The 23040-nt window shown below is 49.6% G+C and overlaps 1 protein-coding gene across 1 annotated transcript in view; it reads right to left on the reverse strand.

Moving 5' to 3' along the window:
- Positions 1–290: 290 nt before the first annotated feature.
- Positions 291–23040, reverse strand: part of Lmod1 (leiomodin 1) — a 42846-nt gene continuing 20096 nt past the window's right edge. Inside the window, exons 2-3 of the mRNA XM_059280911.1 lie at positions 2017–3525; positions 291–1044 (exon numbers count right to left, since the gene is read on the reverse strand). Of these exons, the coding sequence (XP_059136894.1) occupies positions 1018–1044; positions 2017–3525 (1536 nt within the window). The 3' untranslated portion in view covers positions 291–1017. The remainder of the gene's footprint in view (positions 1045–2016; positions 3526–23040) is intronic.

The following is a 23040-nucleotide window of genomic DNA, read 5'->3' on the forward strand; positions in this document are numbered from 1 at the left end:
CGCCTCTCTGCCCCGTCACCCCCGAGAACAGCTCTGGGCATAGATACGAGGCAGAGAGACTGGCTGAGGAAGAGACCTGGAACACCAGGTCAGGAGGTTGTCTCCTCAGGAGTTCAAGCATTCCCCCATACTGCCCTTTCTGCAGTGGTACACAGACTCCAGGCTGATGTCCACGAATACCTTGAATGCTTTGGCAGAGACCCTGAGCTTTTGGAGGGCTGGGGAACCTGGAGTAAACAGTAGAAGCATTAACACATGGAAAAAAAAAAAAAAAGGCGAGGCCTAACCACTCGCAGCTAAAGGTTTGAATATATTATCAAAATCTTATGGAAAAAAACAGATATAGAGCTATTTATACAGCAGCAGGTGGTGTGAAGAAAATGTCTGCTTTGGCATCAACCCTTCATGCCCAGCTGCTGTCTGTCTCTCCACTCCCATCTGGAACCTACTCTATCAGGCACCTCCAGCCATGCCTGCTGCCTAGGCACAGCAGGTGAAGGGGTGTGTAGCATCCTCAGCTCTCCTGCTCTGCCCTTGGAACCCTCATGCCCTCTGTCCTTCGACCACTGTCCCAGAGAGCGCCACTGCCACTGGCCCAGCAGCGTCCCCCCAAGGGCTCCTCAGAGGCCTGAATCCTGGCCCTGGAGGCGGTAAGGCTGGGGTGGCTGTGTGGTCCCCGGGAGACATCTTTTCCGCATCATAAGCCTTTGGCGGCATGCCTCCTACATGGGCTCCGCCGGTGCCGTCTTCTCTGACATGCCTAAAGAACTCCTCTTGTCCAGAAACCTCAGCTCCAGGTTTCAAAAGCAATTTTTGGAGAGCCCCAGAGACGAGAAAAGGAAAGTGAGAAGAGACCGAGGTGTCTTCCCTCGAGCGTGGCCCAGGTCTCGAGCTCTCCCATGGTGGACAGAGGCAACTGTAACAGCTCAGCCAGGGTGGGGTGGTGGGGGTCGGTGTAGCCCTGGTACGACAGTCCGGGCAGACATGGCGTTGGCACCAGTGCCTGGCTGCCTGGTCCTATTGAAGCAGCTTGGGCACCTCCACCTGTAAGGCAAGGCAGAGATGGGTTAGCTCGGAGAGTCCAACAGGGTACCCTAGAGTTTAACTCGCTTTCCTTTCTTGCAAAAGGGTGCATCCCAAACCTCTCGGTGTGAATGTATGAGCCGTTGACAGCAAGGGAACGTTTTCCCTTTCTGTAAAAACCAGGTGTCAGCAAGTGGCCTCTGGATTACAGCCGGGTTCTTTTTATGTTTAGCCTTTAGTCACACATGATAATGGAGGTATCAGGGTATCCTGATTAGGATATTCAGTCAGGGTATCCTGATTAGGGTATCCAGTCAGGAAGACAAATGACTCTGGACTCTGTCACTCAAGTGGGACTTCCAAAGAGATAGGGATGTGAGAATCAAGAGATCCAGAGACTGGGGACTGGAGAGATGGCTCAGCAGTTAAGAGCCCTGGCTGTTCTTCCAGAGATCCTGAGTTCAATTCCCAGCAACCACATGGCATCTCACAACCATCTGTAATGAGATCTGGTGCCCTCTTCTGGCCTGCAGACAGAACACTGTATAAATAATAAGTAATTAAGTCTTAGAGAGAGAGAGAGAGAGAGAGAGAGAGAGAGAGAGAGAGATCCAGAGGCAGTCATGTGTCTAAGACACAGGTCATTTAAAGTAGACTCTCCCAAGGGTGATCTCTAGGATAGACTAGCCTGTGGACTTGGGTTGATCCCGAGCGTGAATAGAACCAAAACTGGGGGGAAAAAATGGAGGCCACATCTCCTTCATCCCTAGGGGAATGCAGGTTTGACCACAGGTGGAAGAGGCAGGAGTATGAAGTGGGAGGCCAGAGGAAGAGTCTCAGAGGAAGCAAGGGCCTTGCCTCTAAGAGAGGTGAAGTGGTCTGAGGCCCTGCCGCCGTACATGGACTCCTCAGCTCGTGTTGCCTCCGTACCCTCCCACCTCCTACAAGCCTAGGACTGTCCTGGCCCCACAACCGTGCCCACCATCAACTCGCCTTCTTCAGCTGCTTAAGGTTGCTGGAACGGATGGCAGCCAGGAGCTGGTCACGTGAGTTCTTCTCCTGGGCGGGGAGCCCTTTGTCTCCCATCTTCCTCTGCGTAGCTGGTGAGAGTGAGTTCTTTAGGTTCTCCATGATAAGAGGTGGGGCCAAGGGAGGGGGAGGGGGAGGCGGGGCTGCTGGAGCACCCCCTTTCTTGGGCGAGTTCTTTGGAGCCGGCTTTGGAGATGGCTGGGGTGAAGGTTTGGGGGAGCCCTTGGCCAGAGCCCCAACCTTGGGTACCTCGAGTCGGTCTCTCTTCTCTCCGCTGGCTTCCTGGGCCTGTTTTTGCTCCTGCAGACGTTTCTGCCGCTGCTTGTCCATGTTGCGGCTAAGCAGATTGGTGACCGTCATCCGGGGCCCGGCCAGCTCAAAATGGTAGCCCAGCTTGAGCAGGGTCGTGTTCTCCTTGAGCAGCTTGGCGATCTCCATCTCAGTCTTTCCTCCGCAGATGTGCCTCTGGTTGTGAAAACGCAGCTCAGTCAGTGTGTTGTTCTGGAGGAGGGCCCGGAAGATGGCCAGGATGCCTTTGCCAGTGATGTGATTGGAGTCCAGGTTGAGGCTGGTGATGGTCTTATTGGCCTTGAGCATGATGGCAATGGCGAAGGCCACGTGGTCGTCGGCCCGAGTGTTGGCCAAGGCGAACACCTTGACCACAGTGTTGAACTCCAAGGCCTCGGTGAAGCGGACCAGGATTTCATTGGTGATGCAGTCTGAGTTGTTGACATTCACCTCGGTCATCTCCGGGTCGTTGTTCTTCACTCGCTCCAGAGGTTCATCAAATATGCTGGGAGTCGCCTCCTCCTCCGCTCGGGCTGGCCCTTCAGAGGGCTTGCCGGGGCCACTAGGGGCCTGCTTCTCTGGGGCTTTGGTCTTGCTCTCTTCCCTGACTTCCTTATCAGGTCGGTTCTCTTCCTTCTGAACCTTTTCATCTTCCTTTCTCGAGTCTCTGTCCCCACTTCCTTTCTGTCCCCCCTCATCCTCTGGTTTCTGGTCTGTGCTCTCACTCGGCCTTTTCGGCCTCCCGTCCTCCTTTCCGGAGCCTGCACTCCTGCTCCCTGTGGTCAGCTTCTCCTCCTCTTTCTTCCTGGGCTCCTCCACCTCCTCTCTCTTCTTGTCTTTGTCTCTGCTCAGGACTGCGTTCCTGACACTCCCGCTCTTCTCCTCTTCCTTCCTCGGGACTGGGGTCCTCTCTTCTCTGCCATCCTTCCCAGCCTCCTTCCTGTCCACCGCAGCCCTGACCCGGCCCTTGTCAATGCCCCTGATGATCTTCTCCTCTTTGGGCTTCTCACCCGCTCTGCCATCAGCCTCCTCTCGGTCCCTGGAGAAGCTTTTCTTCAAAACACCCTTCTTGGGCTCCTTGCCCAGGTCTGAGTCCTGTCTGGGGCCCGGGGCCTTTCGGTTGGCATCGCTACCCTTTCCCTCTCCGTTCTTGGTATCCGTCTTCCTCTCTACTTGCTTGCTGTCCTAAGAATTCAGAAAAGAAAAATAAACATGCCGAGCTGGCTACAGAGGGAGGGGAGGGGAGGGGCTGCGGGGACCAGCCAGGAGGGCTTGTGTAAGTGCCCTTGAGTCTCTGAAGGACGTTTGATGCTGGGGAGATCCACAGCCCTGCCTCTGTTGAGTTCTGCAGTGGCAAGACTGGGTTCTGGCCTCAGAGAATGGACTGATGTCAGACTCCTGGCCTCCGTGTGTGAATGAACACCTGCAGAGAGAGTCCAGCTCCTCCACAGAACATTCTTAGACCTTTTCTGTCATGGGTGAATAATTTAGAGCTTCCTGCTACACACATGGTAAACTGAAGCAAAGGAGAAAAACCGCACTTTTTAGGACTGTTTTCTTTACAGTGTTGAATGCTTATCAGTATAGATTTGTTTCCATTTTGTTCTTTTAAGACTTATTTGTTGGGCTGGAGAGATGGCTTGGGGGTTTAAAACACTGATTGTTCTTCCAGAAGACCTAGGTTGAATTCTCAGCACCCACATGGAGGCTAACAACCATAACTTCAGATGCTCTCCTCTGGTTTCCTTGGGTACCAGGCATGCGAGTGGTACCCAGACATACATGCAGGCAAAATGCCTATACACATAAATTACAATGAAATATTTTTGTCAGAGATTTGTTTTTGTCTTTTCTATGTGTGTTTGCCTGCACGTTTGTATGTACACCACATGCCTGCAGTTTTCACAGTGGCCAGAAGAGGGCATCAGATCCCCTGGAACTGGAGTCAAAGATGATTGTGAGTATATATGTGGGTGCTGGGAACCCAACCTGGCTCCTTTGCAAGAACAGCAAGTGCCTTTTTTTTTTTTTTTTTCCTTTTGACAGGAGCAGGGGTTGGATTTTGAGATAGAGTCTCACTATGTAGCTCTAGCTGGCCTGGAACTTGCCATGTAGATCAGACTGGCCTTGAACTCATAAAGATCCACCTGCTACTGCTTCCCAGGTGCTAGGACTAAAAATATGCACCACCATGCGTGGCCAAGAACACCAAGTGCCCTTAACTACTGAACCATTTCTCCAGCCCCAATTTTATTTTATAATATACATTAAGGAGGCCAGCAAGATGGCTCAGTAGGCAAAGGGACTTGCCATGCAAGCCTGATAATGTTTTAATCCCCAGATCCCATGGTGAAGAAAACCTGTTCCCAAAAGTTGTTCTCTGACCATGTGCACACACACACAATAATAATAGTAATAATAATAATAGTAATAAATTAAATACATTGAAATATCAGTTATCTGCAGATGGAAGGTTTCTCTGGTCCCACAAAAAAAAAAATTCAAGGAGAGAGAAAGAAAGAGAAAGGCAGAGTCTGGAGAGATAACCAGCCTGCCACCCAAGGAATAACATGCCAGCAGACCGGTAAGCCATGGAACATGTGGCAAAACAAAGACTAATAGAAATGGGTTAAGTTATAAGAGCTAGCTAGCGAGAAGCCCTCCATAGGCCACATAATTGGTAAATAATGTTAAGCCTTTGAGTGATTATTTTATAAGTGGCTGCAGAACCGCAGGGCTGGGCAGAACCGGAGAAACCCTCCAACTACAGTTACCTGTCTCCTGGAGTGTTTGGCAGCCCTTGTATTTATTCTGCATTTATGATGAATGCTTCATGTCCTTCATTCTAATCCAGCCCTGCTCCCTAGGGGAGTCAAGAGCTTTGGATAGTGAATTTTGTAAGTGTGTGTGCGCGAGTATGTACGTGTGTTGCTAAAGATCAAACCTAGGGCCTTCTGCATGCTAGATGAGTGCTCTTACCACCAAGCTACACCCTCAGCCAAAGCCAATACATTTGCAAAAGGGGGGGAATTTTGGAATGATCAACATAGTGTTGCTAACATTTTATTTTACCAACAAAGGATATTTCTAAATTTTATTCTCTCTACCATTAAATGAATATATATGCACATACATATGTGTGTGTGTGTGTGTGTATATACCCTTGAAATAAAAAGGAACTAATTTGCTAGACATAATAGCTGTACCTTTCCATCAAATGTGCGTCTTCTTCAACAATTCACAGTTTTGTTGTTTTTATTGTTTAGTAAGAACTTTGATAGGGCCAAGCATGGTGGCACATGCCTGGTTTCAGTACTAGGGAGGCAGAGGCAGGCAAATCTGAGTTTGAGGCCAGCCTGGTCTACGTAGTGAATTCCAGGCTAGCCAGGGCTACATAGTGAGACCCTGTATTTAAAACAAACAAACAAAAAAAAAGCCAAACAAACAAAAAATCTTTGCCAGGGACAGCCCACTGTGGGCAGCCTGCCACAGTGGAATCTAGGATTCCGTGACTCCACTGTGACTGCAGATGCTGTGATGTCGCTTGGAGAGGATGGAATCAGCTGAAGATGGCGGAGGCTGGAGTGTTCCGGGCAGCACAGGCCACCCAGCACCTCCACAGAGCCCTCTTTTTCCCTCCAGAGCAGTGGTTCTCACCCTTCCTAATGCTGTGACCCTTTAATACAGCTCCCCATGTTGTGTGACTCCCAACCATAAAGTTAGTTTCACTGCTACTTCATAACTGTAATTTTGCTACTGTTATGAATCGTAATGTAAATATCTGCATTTTCTGATGGTCTTTGTTGACCCCTGTGAAGGGGTTGTTTACCCCCAGAGCTCAAGACCGCTGCTCTGCAGAGTTGTAAGTCTGTACCTATTTGCACAGTACTTGTTTTTCAGTCCTACCGGAGTAAGAGAAGCAGCAGCAGACTGACAGGAGGAACAGGCCGTTTGGCTAGCACCTGGAGTGGAGAGCACGGAGCACCTGGGCTGCTAAGGGATGCTTGTGAGGTCCTTTCCTGCAGTTTGTTTGTTTGTTTTGTTTTTGTTTTTTGAGACGGGGTTTCTCTGTGTAGCTTTGCGCCTTTCCTGGATCTCGCTCTGTAGTCCAGGCTGGCCTCGAACTCACAGAGATCCACCTGGCTCTGTCTTCCGAGTGCTGGGATTAAAGGTGTGCGCCACCACCGCCCGACCTCCTGCAGTTTTTCTTTTCATTTTTAATATGAAGAGACCAGGAAGGGCTGCTTTCTTTCAGGTGAGTCCAACTGGGTATAGGAAGAAGGGAAGGCAGGGTTTGGAAGAGCAGCACTCCATGGTACCCTTTGGCCATGCAGCCTTCCTTACCCCCACCCTCCCCAGAGGGGATAGAGAAGAAGTTGATCCTACAGAAACAGTTCGTGCCTACTTTACAAACACCACACTAGGGACCAGCCCTGGCTTCCTTGGCTTCTCTCTCTGCCACAGTCACAATAGGCAGGCCAGGGCTTGAGGCCTGGAAGACAAGGCCTTGGACTGCGCCCCTTTCAACCTTAAGCCCAGAGGGTACTACTGTACTGAGTGTCCATGGAGCTGTTGCTGGAACTGAGACAGAGAGCCCCTGCTTCCTAGGAAGCTGGGTTTGCTCCATCAGTTTACCTGGAGCAGCTTTCTTTTATAAACACCTCTTTAGATTAGCCTGGGAATCACTTCACCCATCCTGTCTCACCAGGCCCATAATGCCTCCCTGGCGGTGGAGAGCACTGGCTGAGACAGCGTCTTGAGCAAAGCTCTGGAGGTCAGTCTTGAGCAAAGCTCTGGAGGTCAGGCCCAGGACAGGCCGGTTTCCTTCCTTTCTTCCTCTAGTCCCCAGATGTGCCCATCCATTGCACACTGCTCAACCACCTCTCCAGAATGCCCAAACGGCTTGGCTCACAGGCTTGGCTCAAAGGAGGCTGAGATCCACAGAGACAGCAACCAACTGCACTGGGCAGGCTTAGGCAAACCGGCTCAGGCCCAACGGTCTCATTAGCAGCCATCAGGTCCCTGCAACAGTATCTGGCCTTTCCCGTTAGCGATCAAGGCTTCCTGCCCTGCCGACTCCATCCATACTCGCCTTGCCTGAGTACCACACCACCCACAGAGCCCCTCACACACATCACCCCCACCTCCCACCCCTATAGACCCAGGCTCCTACTCCGAAACCCCCCATCGAAAATTGATCTTTACATTTTAACCTTCTCTCTTCCCAGACCTCACATCCCGACCTCTCCCCTTTGACCTCCTCAGGCACCAGCTGCCACTCCTCCAGTGTTACCCTCCAGTTATAGCCCTGAGCTGGGGGGTCTAGGTTGGCTAAGATCTACCTAGAGGTGTGCCAACACTTTAAAAAGAACCGAATGTAAAAGAGGCTGGGTGGGGGCGGGGAAAACGTTGATTAATCACTGCTTTCCTCCAAATAGCCAGGAATGAATGGGGCTGTGGCGTGTCGGAGCAAGCGCAGCCCAAGGAGCTCAGACCTTGCCTTAAAAGGAGACGGAGCACAGACTGCTCCCAGGCCTGGGATTTTGCAGAATCCAGCTCCTTGCACATAGCCAAGCCTCCTCCTCTGTGCTTATCTAGAGGGAGTCTGGGTTGCCTGCTTGCTTTTGTTTTGGGATTAGTGGTGTGTGTCCTAATGGCCTCCCCGGGTTATTTTTGCCAGCACTAGACCTTACTTGACCTTTCATCATTTATAGCAAAAGGAGTTTAGGTTAAATGTAACAAAGAACGAGAGGACGAAGGTCCATCAGCCTTCAGATGAGAGATCTAGCTAATGGGATTGTTCCCTCTGGGAAGAGCTTAAAGGTTACAGGAAGCCCAGCGGGCTGGGCCTGGAGTCTAGAGTCCTGCACAGAGACTAGGCTATGGAAAGAATGACCCGTGGAGAACCTCCGGTGGCCTGTGACACATGACCAGGACCCCTCCCGGGGTCAGAGGTGAGAAGCAACTCCTCACCTGTTTCCTCCAGGCCTATGGTCATGTGATGGTGTCCTACTTGCTAAAAGCCCTAGGGACTTCAGTGACCAAAACACAGCATTGTCTCCATCACCAGACCAGACCCTCTTGAAGCTACTTCCTGTGAGGTCATATCTGATCCCAAAGAAGCCGCCATGTCAACAGTTCCAGTGCCAACAGAGGAAAAAAGAGAAAAGGGGAGGGGGTGGGGCGGGAGGGGAGAGGGAGAGGAAGAGAGATCCTTAGCTGTGATCCACTGCCTCCAACTCATTTCCAGTGCCAACAAATGAGAAAGGAGAAGAGGGGAGGGGAGAGGAGAAGAGGTTTGTCTAGTTCGAAGTCCCATAGACATAAGAGCTCACTGAAGGCAAGAGCCAAGGGCTGTGTGCTGTGGACCCGTTAGTCAGGCTCAGCCTATCCTAAGCGTCTCTTTCTTCACCTGATGATGAGCAGACTCCCCTGAAGTCTCCTGGGCCCCAGACAGCTGTGAGGAGTGAGGAGCTAGTTTGTAGATGGCCCTGGAGAGCTGCTCATAGGAAGACTGGAAGGGAATTAATTGTCTTTGCTTATGGGACGCCTGTAATGACGGTCCTCCTCAGCTGTGATCCCACTGCCCCCAATTCAGGCGCATTTGTTTCTTCCCCAAAGCAAGTCTGAGGTGACCCTGGTTCGGAGGTGCAATGCCACTCTTACTGCATCTCTAGAGTCTGGAAGGCCCCAGAAGCCTTTCCAACTGGAGGCAACCAGATTGCCCCAGCCTGAGCTCCAGATTGGGGCGGTGACTCTGGGTCCTCCATTTTGTTTTTGTTGGACATTCTTTCCCGGCCTTCGCAATGTTGGTGTTGACCTTGGTGGTCTGTGGGGTTTCATGCACGGCCCAAGCAGCCTCAGTGCGTGGGGATCTAGAGCTGGGCAGGCTTCCTCCAGGATCGAGGCTGGTCTTTACCAGGAAAGCAAGAGAAGCAGGTGTCTCCTGGTCCTGCTTCCAGAGTGCAACCCCCTCCCCACCTATCCATGCTGAATTCTCAGAACCCCAAATCTCGGTCCCTTGCTTTTCCTAGGAAGCCACCACCCTGCCCTACTCCCCCGAGATGCCCCATGACCTCCCAGTAGAAGCCCTCAAAGCTGCCTGTGTCATCTGTTTGCAGAAGGGAGGGCAGAGAGGAACTGGCCACAAGTCCCTTGGGAGGACAGCTCCTTGTCAAGCTGTGGTGAGGGGGCAGAACAGACAGCCCAGCCAGGGCTAGTGGGGATGCAGGGAATGAACTCCCTCCGGGTTCCTGCCTCAATCTGCCTGGAGTGACAATAAAGATTCCAGATTCTCCTGAAGGGAGACTGCCATTTGGGGACCATAGCATTCCGGGCCCATAGCAACGCCTCTGTGCCTTGGTGGTCTGTGGGGAATGGCCCTGCTCTGAGGCAGCTCGTGACACAGATCTGTCAAGTATTGCTACTGTCTAGAAAGCCTCTGGCTCCCTTCAGCACTGTCAGGAAAACTCCAGATTGTTCTAGAAATGTTCTGTCTTTAGAGATGTGGAAGCCCATCGGTTCTACACACAGTTGGCCTGTGTGCAAACCCCAGCCATGCTTCTACAGACTTGTGTGCCCCTCTGGACCTACTGCCCCATGCACAACAGAGCTGACCTCTTGGGGTTCCTCACCTAGCTGTATGCTGGGGCCAGGACTCAGATCAAGAAGGGCTGGAATAGGAGACACAATGTGACTGCTCTGGGACCCTTAGGAAAAGTGCTTACTGGAGTCAAGTGTGGTGGTGTAAGCCTTTAATCCCGGCACTCAGGAGACAGAGGCAGGTGGATCTCTGTGAGTTTAAGGTCAGCCTGGTCTACAGAGTGAGTGTCAAGAACCCCTGTCTCAAATTAAGAAGAAAAAAGAAAGAATGATGGTGTCATTAGGGTCCTGTTCCTTGTCCTTCTTGAGACCTTTTGTCCAATTTACTTAGTGTTTTAGGATGTACAGAGTAGGTAAAGTTGAGCACTTCCTCAATGGCCAGGAGAATGACAATTTGAACTTTTCCATGGAAAAAGAAACGACTATATCTCAGATGACCCGAGCCTACCTGGAGGAAACGAAGCTGGCAGGGGACCAGGCTTCTTGGGGAAGGCACTCCCAGCCCTATCGCACCCCAACTGTACAGCAAGCCCTGTGAGAATCAGGGCCTAAAACAGAATTCCTCACATTGACCTGAAGGCTTTGTCATCCTCTGATATGCGATTTTCTCACAGTGTCTTTTTCTTCTCACAGGTTTTTTTCTCACAGTGTCTCATGGAGGCCCAGGTTGATCTCAACTCACAGTGCAGCTGAGGATAACCTTGAACTTCTGACACCCACCACCCACCCCCACCCCACCCACCCCCACCCACCCCCCCGCCTTGCCCCTCGCCTCTATCTCCGGAATGCTAGAGTTGCTGGAGTGCTTTGCCACATCTGGCTCATGGTATGGTGTGGATCAAATCCAGGGTCTTGCGCATACGGGGCAAGCACTCTATCAACTGAACTACAGCCCCAGCCCCTCCCAGTACTTTCTGAGCATACAGAGGACTCTGTGCCTCTGGAGTTCTCAGCCCCGGGCCAAGACAGGAAGGGGTATGAGATACCCAGCAAGGCCCTTGCACAGCCTAAAAGCTCCTTGAGTACTTCTTGGTGGTGACAACCCAGTGCACCATCCTCAGAGGGTCCTCAAGAGACTGTCAGGAATGGAGGTGTCGGGCTCAGACAGACCCTCCCCGCACATGACCCTTCCACATCAGAGATTATCTGATACCCTTGCCATCCCTGTTCCCACCCTGGGCACCTGGTTGGGAGACATACAAACACTGGGAGGGTCATCTCCCTCATCCCCAAAGGCATCAAGCCATTGAATATAGCTTTTCAAATGCTCAGGGCTTCAGAAGGATCATGTTGGACCCAGGGAAGCCTGCCTACCTGATAAGCTTTGAGCTAAGAAGCCAGGCATGGTATATATGGAATGAGTGAGTGGTAAGGAGACTGTATTATCCATCTTTTTTAAGGTTCTGGGAATGGAACCCAGGGGTTTAAAAGGTAAACACTTTATCACTGAGCTACTACCGCAGTCCAGATCAAACCACCACCTGCCCAGGGCAATCACAGCTAAGAAAAGCTGTGACTCTTCTGGAATCCCAGTGTACTGCTGTGGTCAGCCCACCTGAGCAACAGGGTCTCAGCTCTGTGGATGGAGGTAAATGAGGCACAAATCTCTGTAGAGAGTTGGGATGCTGCATGAATGTGACCCTCAGATGCTCTGGGAGGCGGGGGCACTGTATTGGATGGTTTTGTGTGTCAACTTGACACAAGCTAGAGTCATCAGAGAGGAAGGAGCCTCAGCTGAGGAAATGCCTTGCGATCCAGCTGTAAGACATTTTCTCATTTAGTGATCTATGGGGGAGAGCCCAGCCCATGGTGGGTGCTGCCGTCCCTGGGCTGCTGGTCCTGGGTTCTATAAGATGGAAGGCTGAGCAAGCCAAGGGATGCAAGCCAGTAAGCAGCACCCCTCCACGGCCTCTGCATCAGCTCCTGCCTCCAGGATCCTGCCCTGTTTGAGTTCCTATCCTGACTTCCTTCAGTGATAAACAGCAATGCTGAAGTGTAAGCCAAATCAACCCTTTCCTCCCCAACTTGCTTTTTGGTCATGGTGTTTCATCCCAGCAATAGAAACCCTAAGACAGATACCCAGCCTTCCTTTGGATTTCATATCGAGATGAGAGGAGGGGCCTGCAGGAGGAAAGGGTGAGGGAGCAGACATCATCAGAGATGGAGACCAAGGTCAGAGGTACATGTGTTTCAAATTCCCCGCCATCAGGAATGAAGCTACAGCCCAAGGACGACACCGTAGGCTGCCTCAGTTTGTCACATGCTGTGTTTGTTTCCTGCCATTTCTCCAGGAGACGCTTATATTTAAAAGGCCTATCCTTCATGTTGGTGCTAAAAATGGAATGCAAATGAGAAAACCAGACTTGCAAGAGGAGACCCAAAGGAAATGTGGATGGCTCAGCAGTAAGCTGAAGAAGAGGCTGGTGGGACAGCATGGCCTGGTAGAACTAAGCCTGAGACAGGCCTTCAAGGTGGTGACATGCACAGAGCCGAGCTGTAGAAGGGATGAACACGACTGGGGAGGCTCCGTGCTGGCAGGGAATGGGAGGCTGACTCCTGAAGGAGAAAGGAGCCTGGCAAATGGATCCAGGGCACATCCCACTGTGGGCCTCGCCTTTTTGCTCCTTCCCAGCTCTTCCTACAACTTTGTGCCTGGGCACGGGCATTTCCCAGCTCACCTTTGCTGAGTCTCAGTCTCTCCACTACCCAGAGTCAGTATGAGCCCTGACCAAGTCACCCCAGCCAAACCCTACCCCCTGGGCCGCTGCCCCACAGACCCCTTTCTCCTCTTCTTTGTCTCAGCCCCTTTCACTGTCTCTCTGTCTCCCCCAGGGGAGCAGGGGCACCAAGTATTTTTGTCACTGGCTGCCCAGCACACAGCGTGGAGCACACAGCATCCATCCCAGCACAGAGGAGATGCCTAATAGCGGCGAAGTGAATGAATTGTTGAGAGCATGATGTCCACTAACTGAAGCCAAATATTAGTGTAGCATGATGGAGGCCAACAGAACCCCTAGGCCAGACAGTGGCCCACAGAGAAATCCTGTCTGGAAAGCAAGCAAGCAAACAACAAAAACTGAGGCCAGCAAGACAGCTCAGTAAGTAAAGGTACCCACCATGAACCTGGTGACCTGAGTTTGATTTTCATGACCCACATGGTAGAGAGAGCCAACTCCTACAAGCAGTCCTTGGGTCTCCGTATGTGTACCGTGTGTAGCACACTTGTTCACACAGAAAACACAAAATGTAGTAAAGGATTTTTTAAAGGTTTGGGGGCTGGAGAGATGGCTAAGCAGTTAAGTGGTAAGTGATTGCTTTTGCAAAGGACCCAGGGTTCAGTTCCCAGCACCCACATGGAGGCTCACAACCATCTGTAACCCCAGTTCCAGGGATCCAACACCCTCTCTGGCTTCCTTGGACACCAGGCATGCACGTGGTACACATACATACAAATAAAATAAAACAAGCAAAATCTTCAGCACAAATTTTCTCCACTTGAAGGGTGGGTTAAAAAAAAAAAAAAGAGGACAGAGTTGGGAAGGAAGGGGAGTGGACAGGAGTTAGGGAAGGAGTGGATATGGTTAAAACTCACTGAATGGGATTCTTAAAGAACTCATACAAATAAACAAACAAACAAGTAAATGTTTTTAAAACCCAGAACCTGAATTCAAGTCAATGAATATCAAAAGCTGTGGAATGCTGCTGGACTCTGTGCCTAGAGAGGCTGCAGATCTGAGAAACGTGCTCATTAGCTCTCTCAGTCTGGTCCAGAGCCTTGAAACGTAGCCCCGACTAACCTCAAATGCAAAGTCCTCCTTCTTTAGCCTTCCAAATGCTGGGAACACAGTGTGTATCGCCAGTCCTGGCTCAGAGCCACAGTCCCCATGCCTCTCTGGTACTGGTTAGGCCCAGTAGAGGTGACCTGCTGGTAGGGCAGATATCTGCCCAGGGCGATCTGAGCCAGGGGTAAGAATGGAGGACATCTGGCACAGGGGTCAGGGGAAAATGGATGCATGGAACCCCACTCTGCCTTAGAGAGATACTCAGGGCTTTGCCTAGCTAGCCACACTCTCTCCAAAGAAGCCCAGGCCCAAGAGAGGTATATTCAGGGCCCAGGGTCTAAAGGCCTTGATCATTCTGTACCCTCTGCTAGACCACTGGATCTCGGTTCAGATCAGGCCAGCCTAAGGCCAGGTGGAGTGTATAACACATCCATGAGTTAGACTTTCTGGAGTCCACAGGGAGAAACCCTCTTGGACCTGTGGCTTCTCTTTTTCCATCTCCTGCAACCTTGAAGACATCTCAAGCAGAGGAAAGATGTGGAAGCCAAGAGGTAAGCCAGGCCAGGCAGGCCAGTCCCCAGAGACCGCCCACTGCTGGTACACCTTAAAGGAACGCAATAAACAAGGAAGCCTGTCCCACTGGGCCGGAAGTGGGAGACTGGAGGGACTGGCGGCCATTTTATTCTCCATTTCATCACTTTATCCCAAAGGACTGAGCAGCTGGAAAGAGACCAAGTTTGTTTCCCAAACCAGAGGCTTTCCAGCTTCAGGTTAAGCTCTTGGACCTAGCTCTGTCCTCCGTTCGTGGCTTTCTCTAGTGGCTTTTCTCTGGGCCACTACTATATAAACTTCATCTTTCCAAAGAAGGCTTATTTTTCTCGATCTCAGTTCTCATCCAGAGCATCACCAGCACTCTAGCTGCTGAGGAAGATACATGGACTAGAGTGACACTTAAAAGCCAGGCACACAGCTGTAACCCCAACACTGGGGAAGCAGGGGGATCAACATAAGTTCAAGGCCAGCTTGGTCTACACAGCAAGTTCCGAGTCAGCCAGGGCTCCACAGGAAGACCCTGTCTCTAAGACCCACATGAAAAGAAGGACACCACCCAGGAAATGGAGACATCTCATAAGTGTCCACTCACCATTTCCTTTCCCTTTCAAGGCAAAATAATATCGGATTGGACGTACATGACCCGTTTTGTCGACCAGTTCATTCACTAAGGCTTCAGTGAGGCACCTATAGGGCCACTCAGCCGTCACTTCTGGTCCAGTTTCCATCTGGGGTCTCCTGCAGCCCCCGACAGGTGTGGGAATCCTCTCCCTCCTCATCTCTCCACCCTCTGCGGAGAATCTCCTCTACTTCTAGAAAGGATCAAAAAGCCCGTGGTGGGGGGAGAGGACTTTTTAAAGTAGTTTTTTTTGTTTTGTTTTGTTTTTCAAGACAGGGTTTCTCTGTGCAGTCCTGGCTGTCCTGGAACTCAAAGATCTGCCTGCCTCTGCCTCTAGAGTTCTGGGGTTAAAGCCCTGCGCCATCACCACCTGGCTAGGATTTTCTAATGTCACACCTACGAACTCCCTCCTTGCCCCTCTCCTTTCCTCCCTCCTTCTCCTGAGGCCTAGACTCAGCTCCTCCGTCTCCTTAGACCTGGATCCTTCCTTTCCTGGCGCGCTCACTTGCTCTTTCTACATGCTCACATTCCCCCTGTAAGTCAGATTTCTATTTCCAACCCATGTTACTATCCACGATCCACTCAGACCATGGTCTGAGGCCCTTAGCTTCTCAAAAAGTCCCGTGTTTTCACCTCAGACCATTCCTCAACCAACACAATCCTGCCTCACTCTCAGCACACAACAGGAGTTCGTTTTATCCAGATTGTTCGCCCTCTCTTGCTGCCAAAGCAAGTTCCCATCTTGTAAATTTTATTTTATTTATTTAAATATTATTATCAGTGTGCACACATACGAATGATGTGTGTGGGCACATGTGCTGTGGCACACATGTAGAGGTCAGACACAACTTTCAGGGGTGAGTTTTCTCCTTCCGCCTTTACGTGGGCTCCAGGGATGAAATTCAGTTGCTGGGGTCACGTGACAAGCACCTTGGCCTGTGGCACCATCTTACTGGCCCCAACATATCTGTCTGTTATCCCTAGTCTTGCTTAATTGCTTAGGGAGCATGTGGCCAGGGACCAGGCCCTCCCTGTGGCATGCTTCCCTTTGTCTCCACCGTGCTTTTCTTCTGCATGAGCAGGTCACTTTCAGCCTCCCTCAAGGTACCTCTTCCTCCACTGGACATACTAATCAGTGTTCCGTGATCATCCAACTCCCACCACCACCCCACCACCCCCCACCATGATATGTTCCCTTAACACCTCTCTTGGTCCAGGCCATACCTCCTCTCAAAGGGTTAGGGTGACAACTTTGTCCCTGGATTTAACAACTCCCTTCAAGCTGGGCGGTGGTGGCGCACACCTTTAGTCTCAGTACTCGAGAGGCAGAGCCAGGCGGATCTCTGTGAGTTCGAGGCCAGCCTGGTTTACAGAGCAAGTTCCAGGACAGGCTCCAAAGCTACACCGAGAAACCCTGTCTTGAAAAACAAAAACAAACAAACATACAAAAACCAACTTCTTTCAGGGTACTACAGCCACTAGGCCTTTCTGAGGTACACACCTCTGAGGTCACCTCTTTGCTTAAACATGTCAGCAGCCCCTCAGAACCCTCAGGATCAGACGAGATGCCCAGGCTTCTCTTCACCTGGCTGCTGGCCAGGCCCTCTCTCAAGGCCTGCTGGTCCTTCCTTCCTGAACATACAATTCCCCAGCTCTGCTCTGCCCTTGCATGGAGGCAGTGGACCCTCCATCTTGGTGGGGCTGTTCCCTCCCTTTCAGTAGTTCTTCCCTTTTCTGCCTGGTGAGCTCTGGCTGGCAAGGAGAGGGTTTTCGTTTAGACCAGTCATTGGGGGGGGGGGGGGAGTGTACTTTGGCGTATGATACAAGGTAACAACTTCACTGTTTCTTTTCCAACAGATGTTTAATATCTGAAGTACTTTTATGATCCCCGACAGACAACAAAAAGTTGGGTTATTTGCTAAAACAGAAAATTATCATTGAATAACTTTTTTTTTTTTTTTCTTTCTTCCGAAGCAGGGTTTCTTTCTGTAGTTTTGGTGCCTGTCCTGGATCTTGCTCTATAGACCAGGCTGGCCTCAAACTCACAGAGATCCTCCTGCCTCTACCTCCCAAGTGCTGGGATTAAAGGCATGCGCCACCACCACACGGCTTGAATAACTTAATTGATAGAAAAAATAAAATTCCAAGGTTGGAGAAATGGCTTAGTAGTTAAGAGTTCAGATCCCAGTACTCACATTAGGCAGCCAGTTCACACTGTCTGTGACTCCAGGTCCAGGGTATCTACATTTAAAGGCATCTGAACTCATGTGCACAAACACACACACACATACACATAATTAAAAATAATAAGGAGCCAGGTGGTGGTGGTGGTGGTCCTGGCAGCGGTGGCACATGCCATTAATCCCACCACTTGGGAGGCAGAAGCAGGAGGATCTCTGATTTCAAAGCCAGCCTGGTCTACAGAGCGAGTTCCAGGACATCCAGGGCTACACAGAGAAACCCTGTCGTGAAAAATCCAAAAATAAATAAACAAACATAAATCTAAAAACTAAAGCCTACTAGGTATGATAGCACATGCCTTTGTTCTTAATACTTGAGAGGCAGGAGGATCACAATTCTGAGGCTAGCCTGGACTACATAGGGTGACTCTGTCTCAAAAAACAAAAATTGGAGTTGGTGAAAACATAAAGTCGGCTTGCTTTTACCTCCCAGACAATCTCCTGGTACATGTTGCTATGGGATCCTGGGGGAGAAAATGGTCTTCATTGGCCACATGGACGAGAGACCAGATGTAGACAGATGTGTCTACTCTACCTTTGTGAGTGATGGGAGTAGAGGCAGCTTAGGAGAGACTCGGTACAAGCTTGGATAGTCAGGCTCTTAAAACTCGTGATCTGTTGGCACATTCTGTCAAGGAGGCTGGGGACCCTTGCCTGCTTGAGTCTTCAAGAGCCGGGGTTTCCTGTCAGGGAGTATTGAGGAGGGGAGGTGACCTGGCTTGGAAGAACAGTTCTGCCAAAGGCACCAGAAGACTGCTCTCCCTGGCCTTTCTCCTTCCACAGATCCTCAAGGTGAGGCATTGCCTATGGCTGGACTGGCCACCTCTCAAGCCAGCCATTCTGGGTTCCATTTGGGATTCATGAAAGGGCTGCATCCTGGGCCCTTGGAGGGGCGGCTCCATTGTTTTGCCAACTGGTTTGGTGAGTCACACTGGGAAGCTTGTAGCGAGCCCCCGTTTTTTTTGGAGAAACCAGGAAATCTCTTCGGAGAGACAAACCAACCACTTTAGCACTCTGCTCTCAGAAAGCTCGCCAGCTACTTTCTGCCTCTCCGTTTTGCTCCAGCTAAGATGCAAACGGGAGCAAGCTTGGAAAATATTGTAAAGATTTACTTAAAAGTAAGCTATTTGTCCCAGAGCGCTGGGTCCCTCTTGAGTCCTGGGGGGGTGGCGGGAGGAACATGCTGTCCTCTTGCTGCCTGGAGCTGTGAGCAGAGCCCTGGCTCACACCCAGCCACCCCTCCTGCCTTTTCTAAACAAAGAAGCTACAATGGCCTAATTGGGACCAGCTCCACAGACATCGGCCTCTGCAGCACACCAGCACAGAAGGAACTGCGCTTGTTCTAAGACAGTCCTTTTACTATCTCGGAAGTCTTTTTGTCATCATTGTTGTTGTTTTTCGAGACGGGGTCTCTCTGTGTAGCCCTGGCTGTCCTGGAACTCGCTCTGTAGACCAAGCTGGCCTCAAACTCAGACGTCCACCTGCCTCTGCCTCCTGAGTGCTGGGATTAAAGGCGCGCGCCACATTATGTATGTAGCCCCTGCCAACCTCAAACTTGAGATTCTCCTGCCTCCGCCTGAAAGTCCTAATTCTGAACAAGTCTCATGTGCATCATTGGGTCCTGCAAATACTGTAACCAGCCTTAGGCCTGATAGAGGGAGAGGGGAGGGAAGAAGAATTAAAACGAGAAGACTGGATGTCAGGAGAGAGCACCACCCTCCTACCGTGGCCATTTTAGGGAATGGCGTGCCCAGACCCATGCACGGGAAGCAGTCTCAACTCTCCCTTCTCACCATATCTCCTTCCTATACACTCCATTCACCCCATCACCATCCCCGCGGCCACGCTGCAGTTGGGACTATTGTCGTTTCTCACCTCCCATCTAGCCTCCCTGCCTCCTGCATTCCTTCCTTCGGAGCCATCCAAACACAGTACCCAGAGCAATGGCTGCAAAGCCGAATCTGCTTCACAGCACCCATGTCCTTAGGATGAAGTCCAGACTTCCTGCTGGCACACAGGCCCCTTGTGGCCTGGCCTGCTACTGCCCTGCACCCACTCGGGTCAAAGTGAAGAACAAGGGCATTGGGAGCTCTTCAGCCCTACTGTCTGTTTGAGTTTGGTTTGGGTTTTTTGTTTGTTTGTTTTTGAAGACAGGACCTCACAGCAAAGATCTGACTAGCCTGGAACTCATTATGTAGACCAGGCTGTACTTGAATTAGTAGTGATCCTCCTGCCTCTGCCTCCAGAGCACCACCATAACAGACAAGTACCTACAACATAAGACAGAAACTTAAAAAAAAAAAAAAAAAGTGTGGAATCATTATCATACCTAAACAATTAACAGTAGCAATTCCCTTCGCTATTCTATCTAACCTTAACCAAATAGGCTTTTATCCCTAGCCTGGCAGAGGTGCCCCAGCTACGAAGTCAAGACTGAGGGAGGGGGGCATCAAACAGGCCAAGGGGCATTATAATCAAGGATGCTAAGTGGCCTCAGCACAATATGAACGCTCAGGGGGAGGGGGAACCAGAGTAAAGAGTTAGAGGTAGGGTTGGAGAGATGGCTCAGTGGTTAAGAGCACTAGCTGTTCTTCCAGAGGTCCTGAGTTCAATTCCCAGCAACCACATGGCAGCTCACAACCATCTATAATGATCTCTGATGCTTTCTTCTGGAGTGCAGGCATGAATGCAGACAAAACACTGTATACATAATAAATACATAAATCTTAAAAAAAAAAAAAAAGTTGGAGGTAGCCTCCTTAGGGGAAGCCATTTAGAATTAGAGTCAAGAGAAGTGCTTGGATTATGGTCACGGGCCACCATGCCCACCCCACATGCACTCTCCTAATAAAGAAGCAACAATCATATATGTGGGTTGGTTTGTTGTTGTTGTTTTTAAGCTATAGCAGCTGCTTAGAGAATGGAGTTGAAGCTAAGAGAAACTAAGAAGCAGGCCACTAGCAGGCTACTGCAATAGTCACAGTATCCTCACTGTGACTAGGGAGATGTGACAGGGCGATCCTGGACCAAGGATGAGCAGTGGGTACCTAAAGAGGAGGTGCATCCCACAGGCATTTCTGAGGTACAGCTGATAAGATGCAGTAAAGTGGGGGGCAATGAGGAGTGGAACATGACTCCAATGGCAACAGGGATGAGGAATTGTTCGGGTCGTAACAGTTTAAATGCCAGGCACATCAGCATTAAATCGGATCTGAGGCTCAGGAGAGGCATGTGGGCCTAAATTATAAATTTGGGAGTCCCTGGTGAGAAAGCAGAAATGAAAACCAGGAGAATAAGCAAGGAGACCTTGGCAGCAGTGAACCTTCAGGAAGACTCAGACAAACGATCTCAAAGTTGATAAAACTCATATCCCTAGAAACTGGAAAATCACAGTGAGATATCCACCACACTGTGTCAGACAATATTAACTGTCAATAACAATGAGGAGAAGCTGGAATTCTCACACACTGCCGACAAAAATATAAATGATGCTGCCATACTGGAAAGCAGTGAGGAGCTCAGAAAGCTGAACACAAAGTTACCGCAGAACCAGCAAGTCCATCCCGAGAGAACTAGAAGAGGCCACAGGAAAACTCACATGCAAATGCCTAGAATGGTATCATTTATATCAGCCTCAAAATGGACACCACTCAACCCATGTACAGACAAACAAAATGTGGGTTAGCCATGGAATGGAAAAATACTCAGCCGTTAAAAAAAAAAAAAAAAAAAAAAAAAGGACAAAGTACCGTTCCAAATTATGGAAGCTTGAGAACAATTTAAAGAAACTAGACCCCAAAGACTATATATAGCATGATCCCACTTAGACGAAGTGTCCAGAATGCAAAGCCAAAGAGGCAGAAATGGATTTGTTTTCCAGAGACTGGGGAAGGGGTGATAAGTGGTCAGTGGTGGACACAGGGCACATGTGCCACGGTGCACATGTGGAAGTCAGAGGACACCTTGCGAGAGGCCACTCTCTCCTTCCACCATGTGGGACTTAGGGATCAAATTCAGGCCACCAGGCTTAGTGCTATGGGCCTTTACAAGCTGAGCCATCTTGCTAGCTTGCTAAAGGGTTTGGAGGGTATCAAAAAACAGTTCAGATTTAGGTAGTAGTGTTGATTGCATAATTCTATGGGGGAAAAAAGTCCATTGAACTATACCCCGTCTTGGGGGCAGCACTAGGAATTGAACCTGGTACTTCAGACAGGCGAGGCAAGTGCTACAAGGCAAGCCACTGAGCTATAGCCCTGAACTGCACACTTCAGAAGGGTAAATCTTAGAGTATATGAAATATATCTCAATAGAAAGAAAATTGAAAGCAATCTTGGCCTTAAATATACATAAATAATAGAAAAATAGCAAACAAAAGCAAAGCCTTTCTTGTTCCTATTCCTTCTCTCCTTTCCTTTCTTCCTCTCTTCTTCCTTCTCGCATCTTTCCTTCTCCCTTCGTTTCTTTTGATTTCGTCTTTTGAGCCAGGCTGCCCTAGAACTGTTGATGCTACTCCTGCCTCGGCCTCCAGCACACTTGATTCATTTCTTATCTTACATTGGTGTAAATGACTGTATTTACCTGTATTCACTTTTTTATGAATGTACTTGTATACATGTATTTGCCAATATGAGCTTATGTGTATGTGTGTACACCTGTGTGCATTCACGGAGGCCAGAAGAGGGAATCAAGCATCCTTTCCTATCACTCTCCATTCATTCCTTTGAGGCAGGGTCTCTCCCTGAGCCTGGGGCTCACATTTCCTTGGCTAGACTGGAAGCCAGCTAGCTCCAGCCACCATCCTGTCTCTGTCCCACTTGGAGCTGGGGTTACAGGCTTTTGCGGGGTCACTCAACTTGTTACACGGGTGCCAGTCTTCATGACTGCAGAGCAAGCGTTTTTAACCACTGAGTCATTTCTCACAAATGCATAAACTTCTAAAGGTTAAAGATTAAATAAAGATTTGGAAATACAAACATAAAGCCCAACCAACCAACCAATAAAACAAAGATGGCCACGCACTGTGGTTATGAACATTGATTGGCTCAGGCAATGCTCGGTCTCCTAGGCACCAGAGACCATAGGCCTGTGCTGGGCTTGAATTTTTATCTTTTTTTTTTTTTTTTTTTAACTCTTTAAAACAGGGTTTCTCTGTGTAGTCCTTGCTGTCCTAGAACTCACTCTGTAGACCAGGCTGGCCTCGAACTCACAGAGCTCCACCTGCCTCTGCCTCCCGAGTGCTGGGATTAAAGGCATGCACCACTACTCCTGGTTTGAAATTTTACCTTTACAAATCCAATTTAAGCAAGGAATGAATTCTGTTCTCTAATTCCATTTGAGAATACAGACACTCCATGTTTCTAATTATCATTAACTTGTAAAGCAATTTAAAAAAAAACAAAAACACCCATATCGTACAGGCCAAAGGAAATATAATGTGACTTGAAATGTTCTGGTATCCACATCACAAAAAAATAAAACATAAAAGATAAAATTAGGGGGCTGGAGAGATGGCTCAGAGGTTAAGAGCACTGACTGTTCTTCCAGAGGTCCTGAGTTCAATTCCCAGCAACCACATGGTGGCTCACAACCATCTGTAATGAGATCTGGTGCCCTCATCTGGCCTGCAGGCATACATGCAGGCAGAACACTGTATACATAATAAATAAATAAAATCTTTAAAAAAAAAAAAGATAAAATTAACTTTAACAATACATGCTTTGAACCCACTCAAAATTACCATTTTAATATGTAATATAATTATATAATAATTTATACAATAACCATCTATTGTATAATAAGTATATAGCTATATAATAACATTTTTTTTTGTACGTGGGGGGATGGTTTGAATGAGGAATGTCCCCTATAGGCCCAGGCATCTGAATATTTAGTCCTCCGTTGGTTT

Source organism: Peromyscus eremicus, chromosome 15 (genome assembly GCF_949786415.1).
Source record: "Peromyscus eremicus chromosome 15, PerEre_H2_v1, whole genome shotgun sequence".
Lineage (NCBI taxonomy): Eukaryota > Metazoa > Chordata > Mammalia > Rodentia > Cricetidae > Peromyscus > Peromyscus eremicus.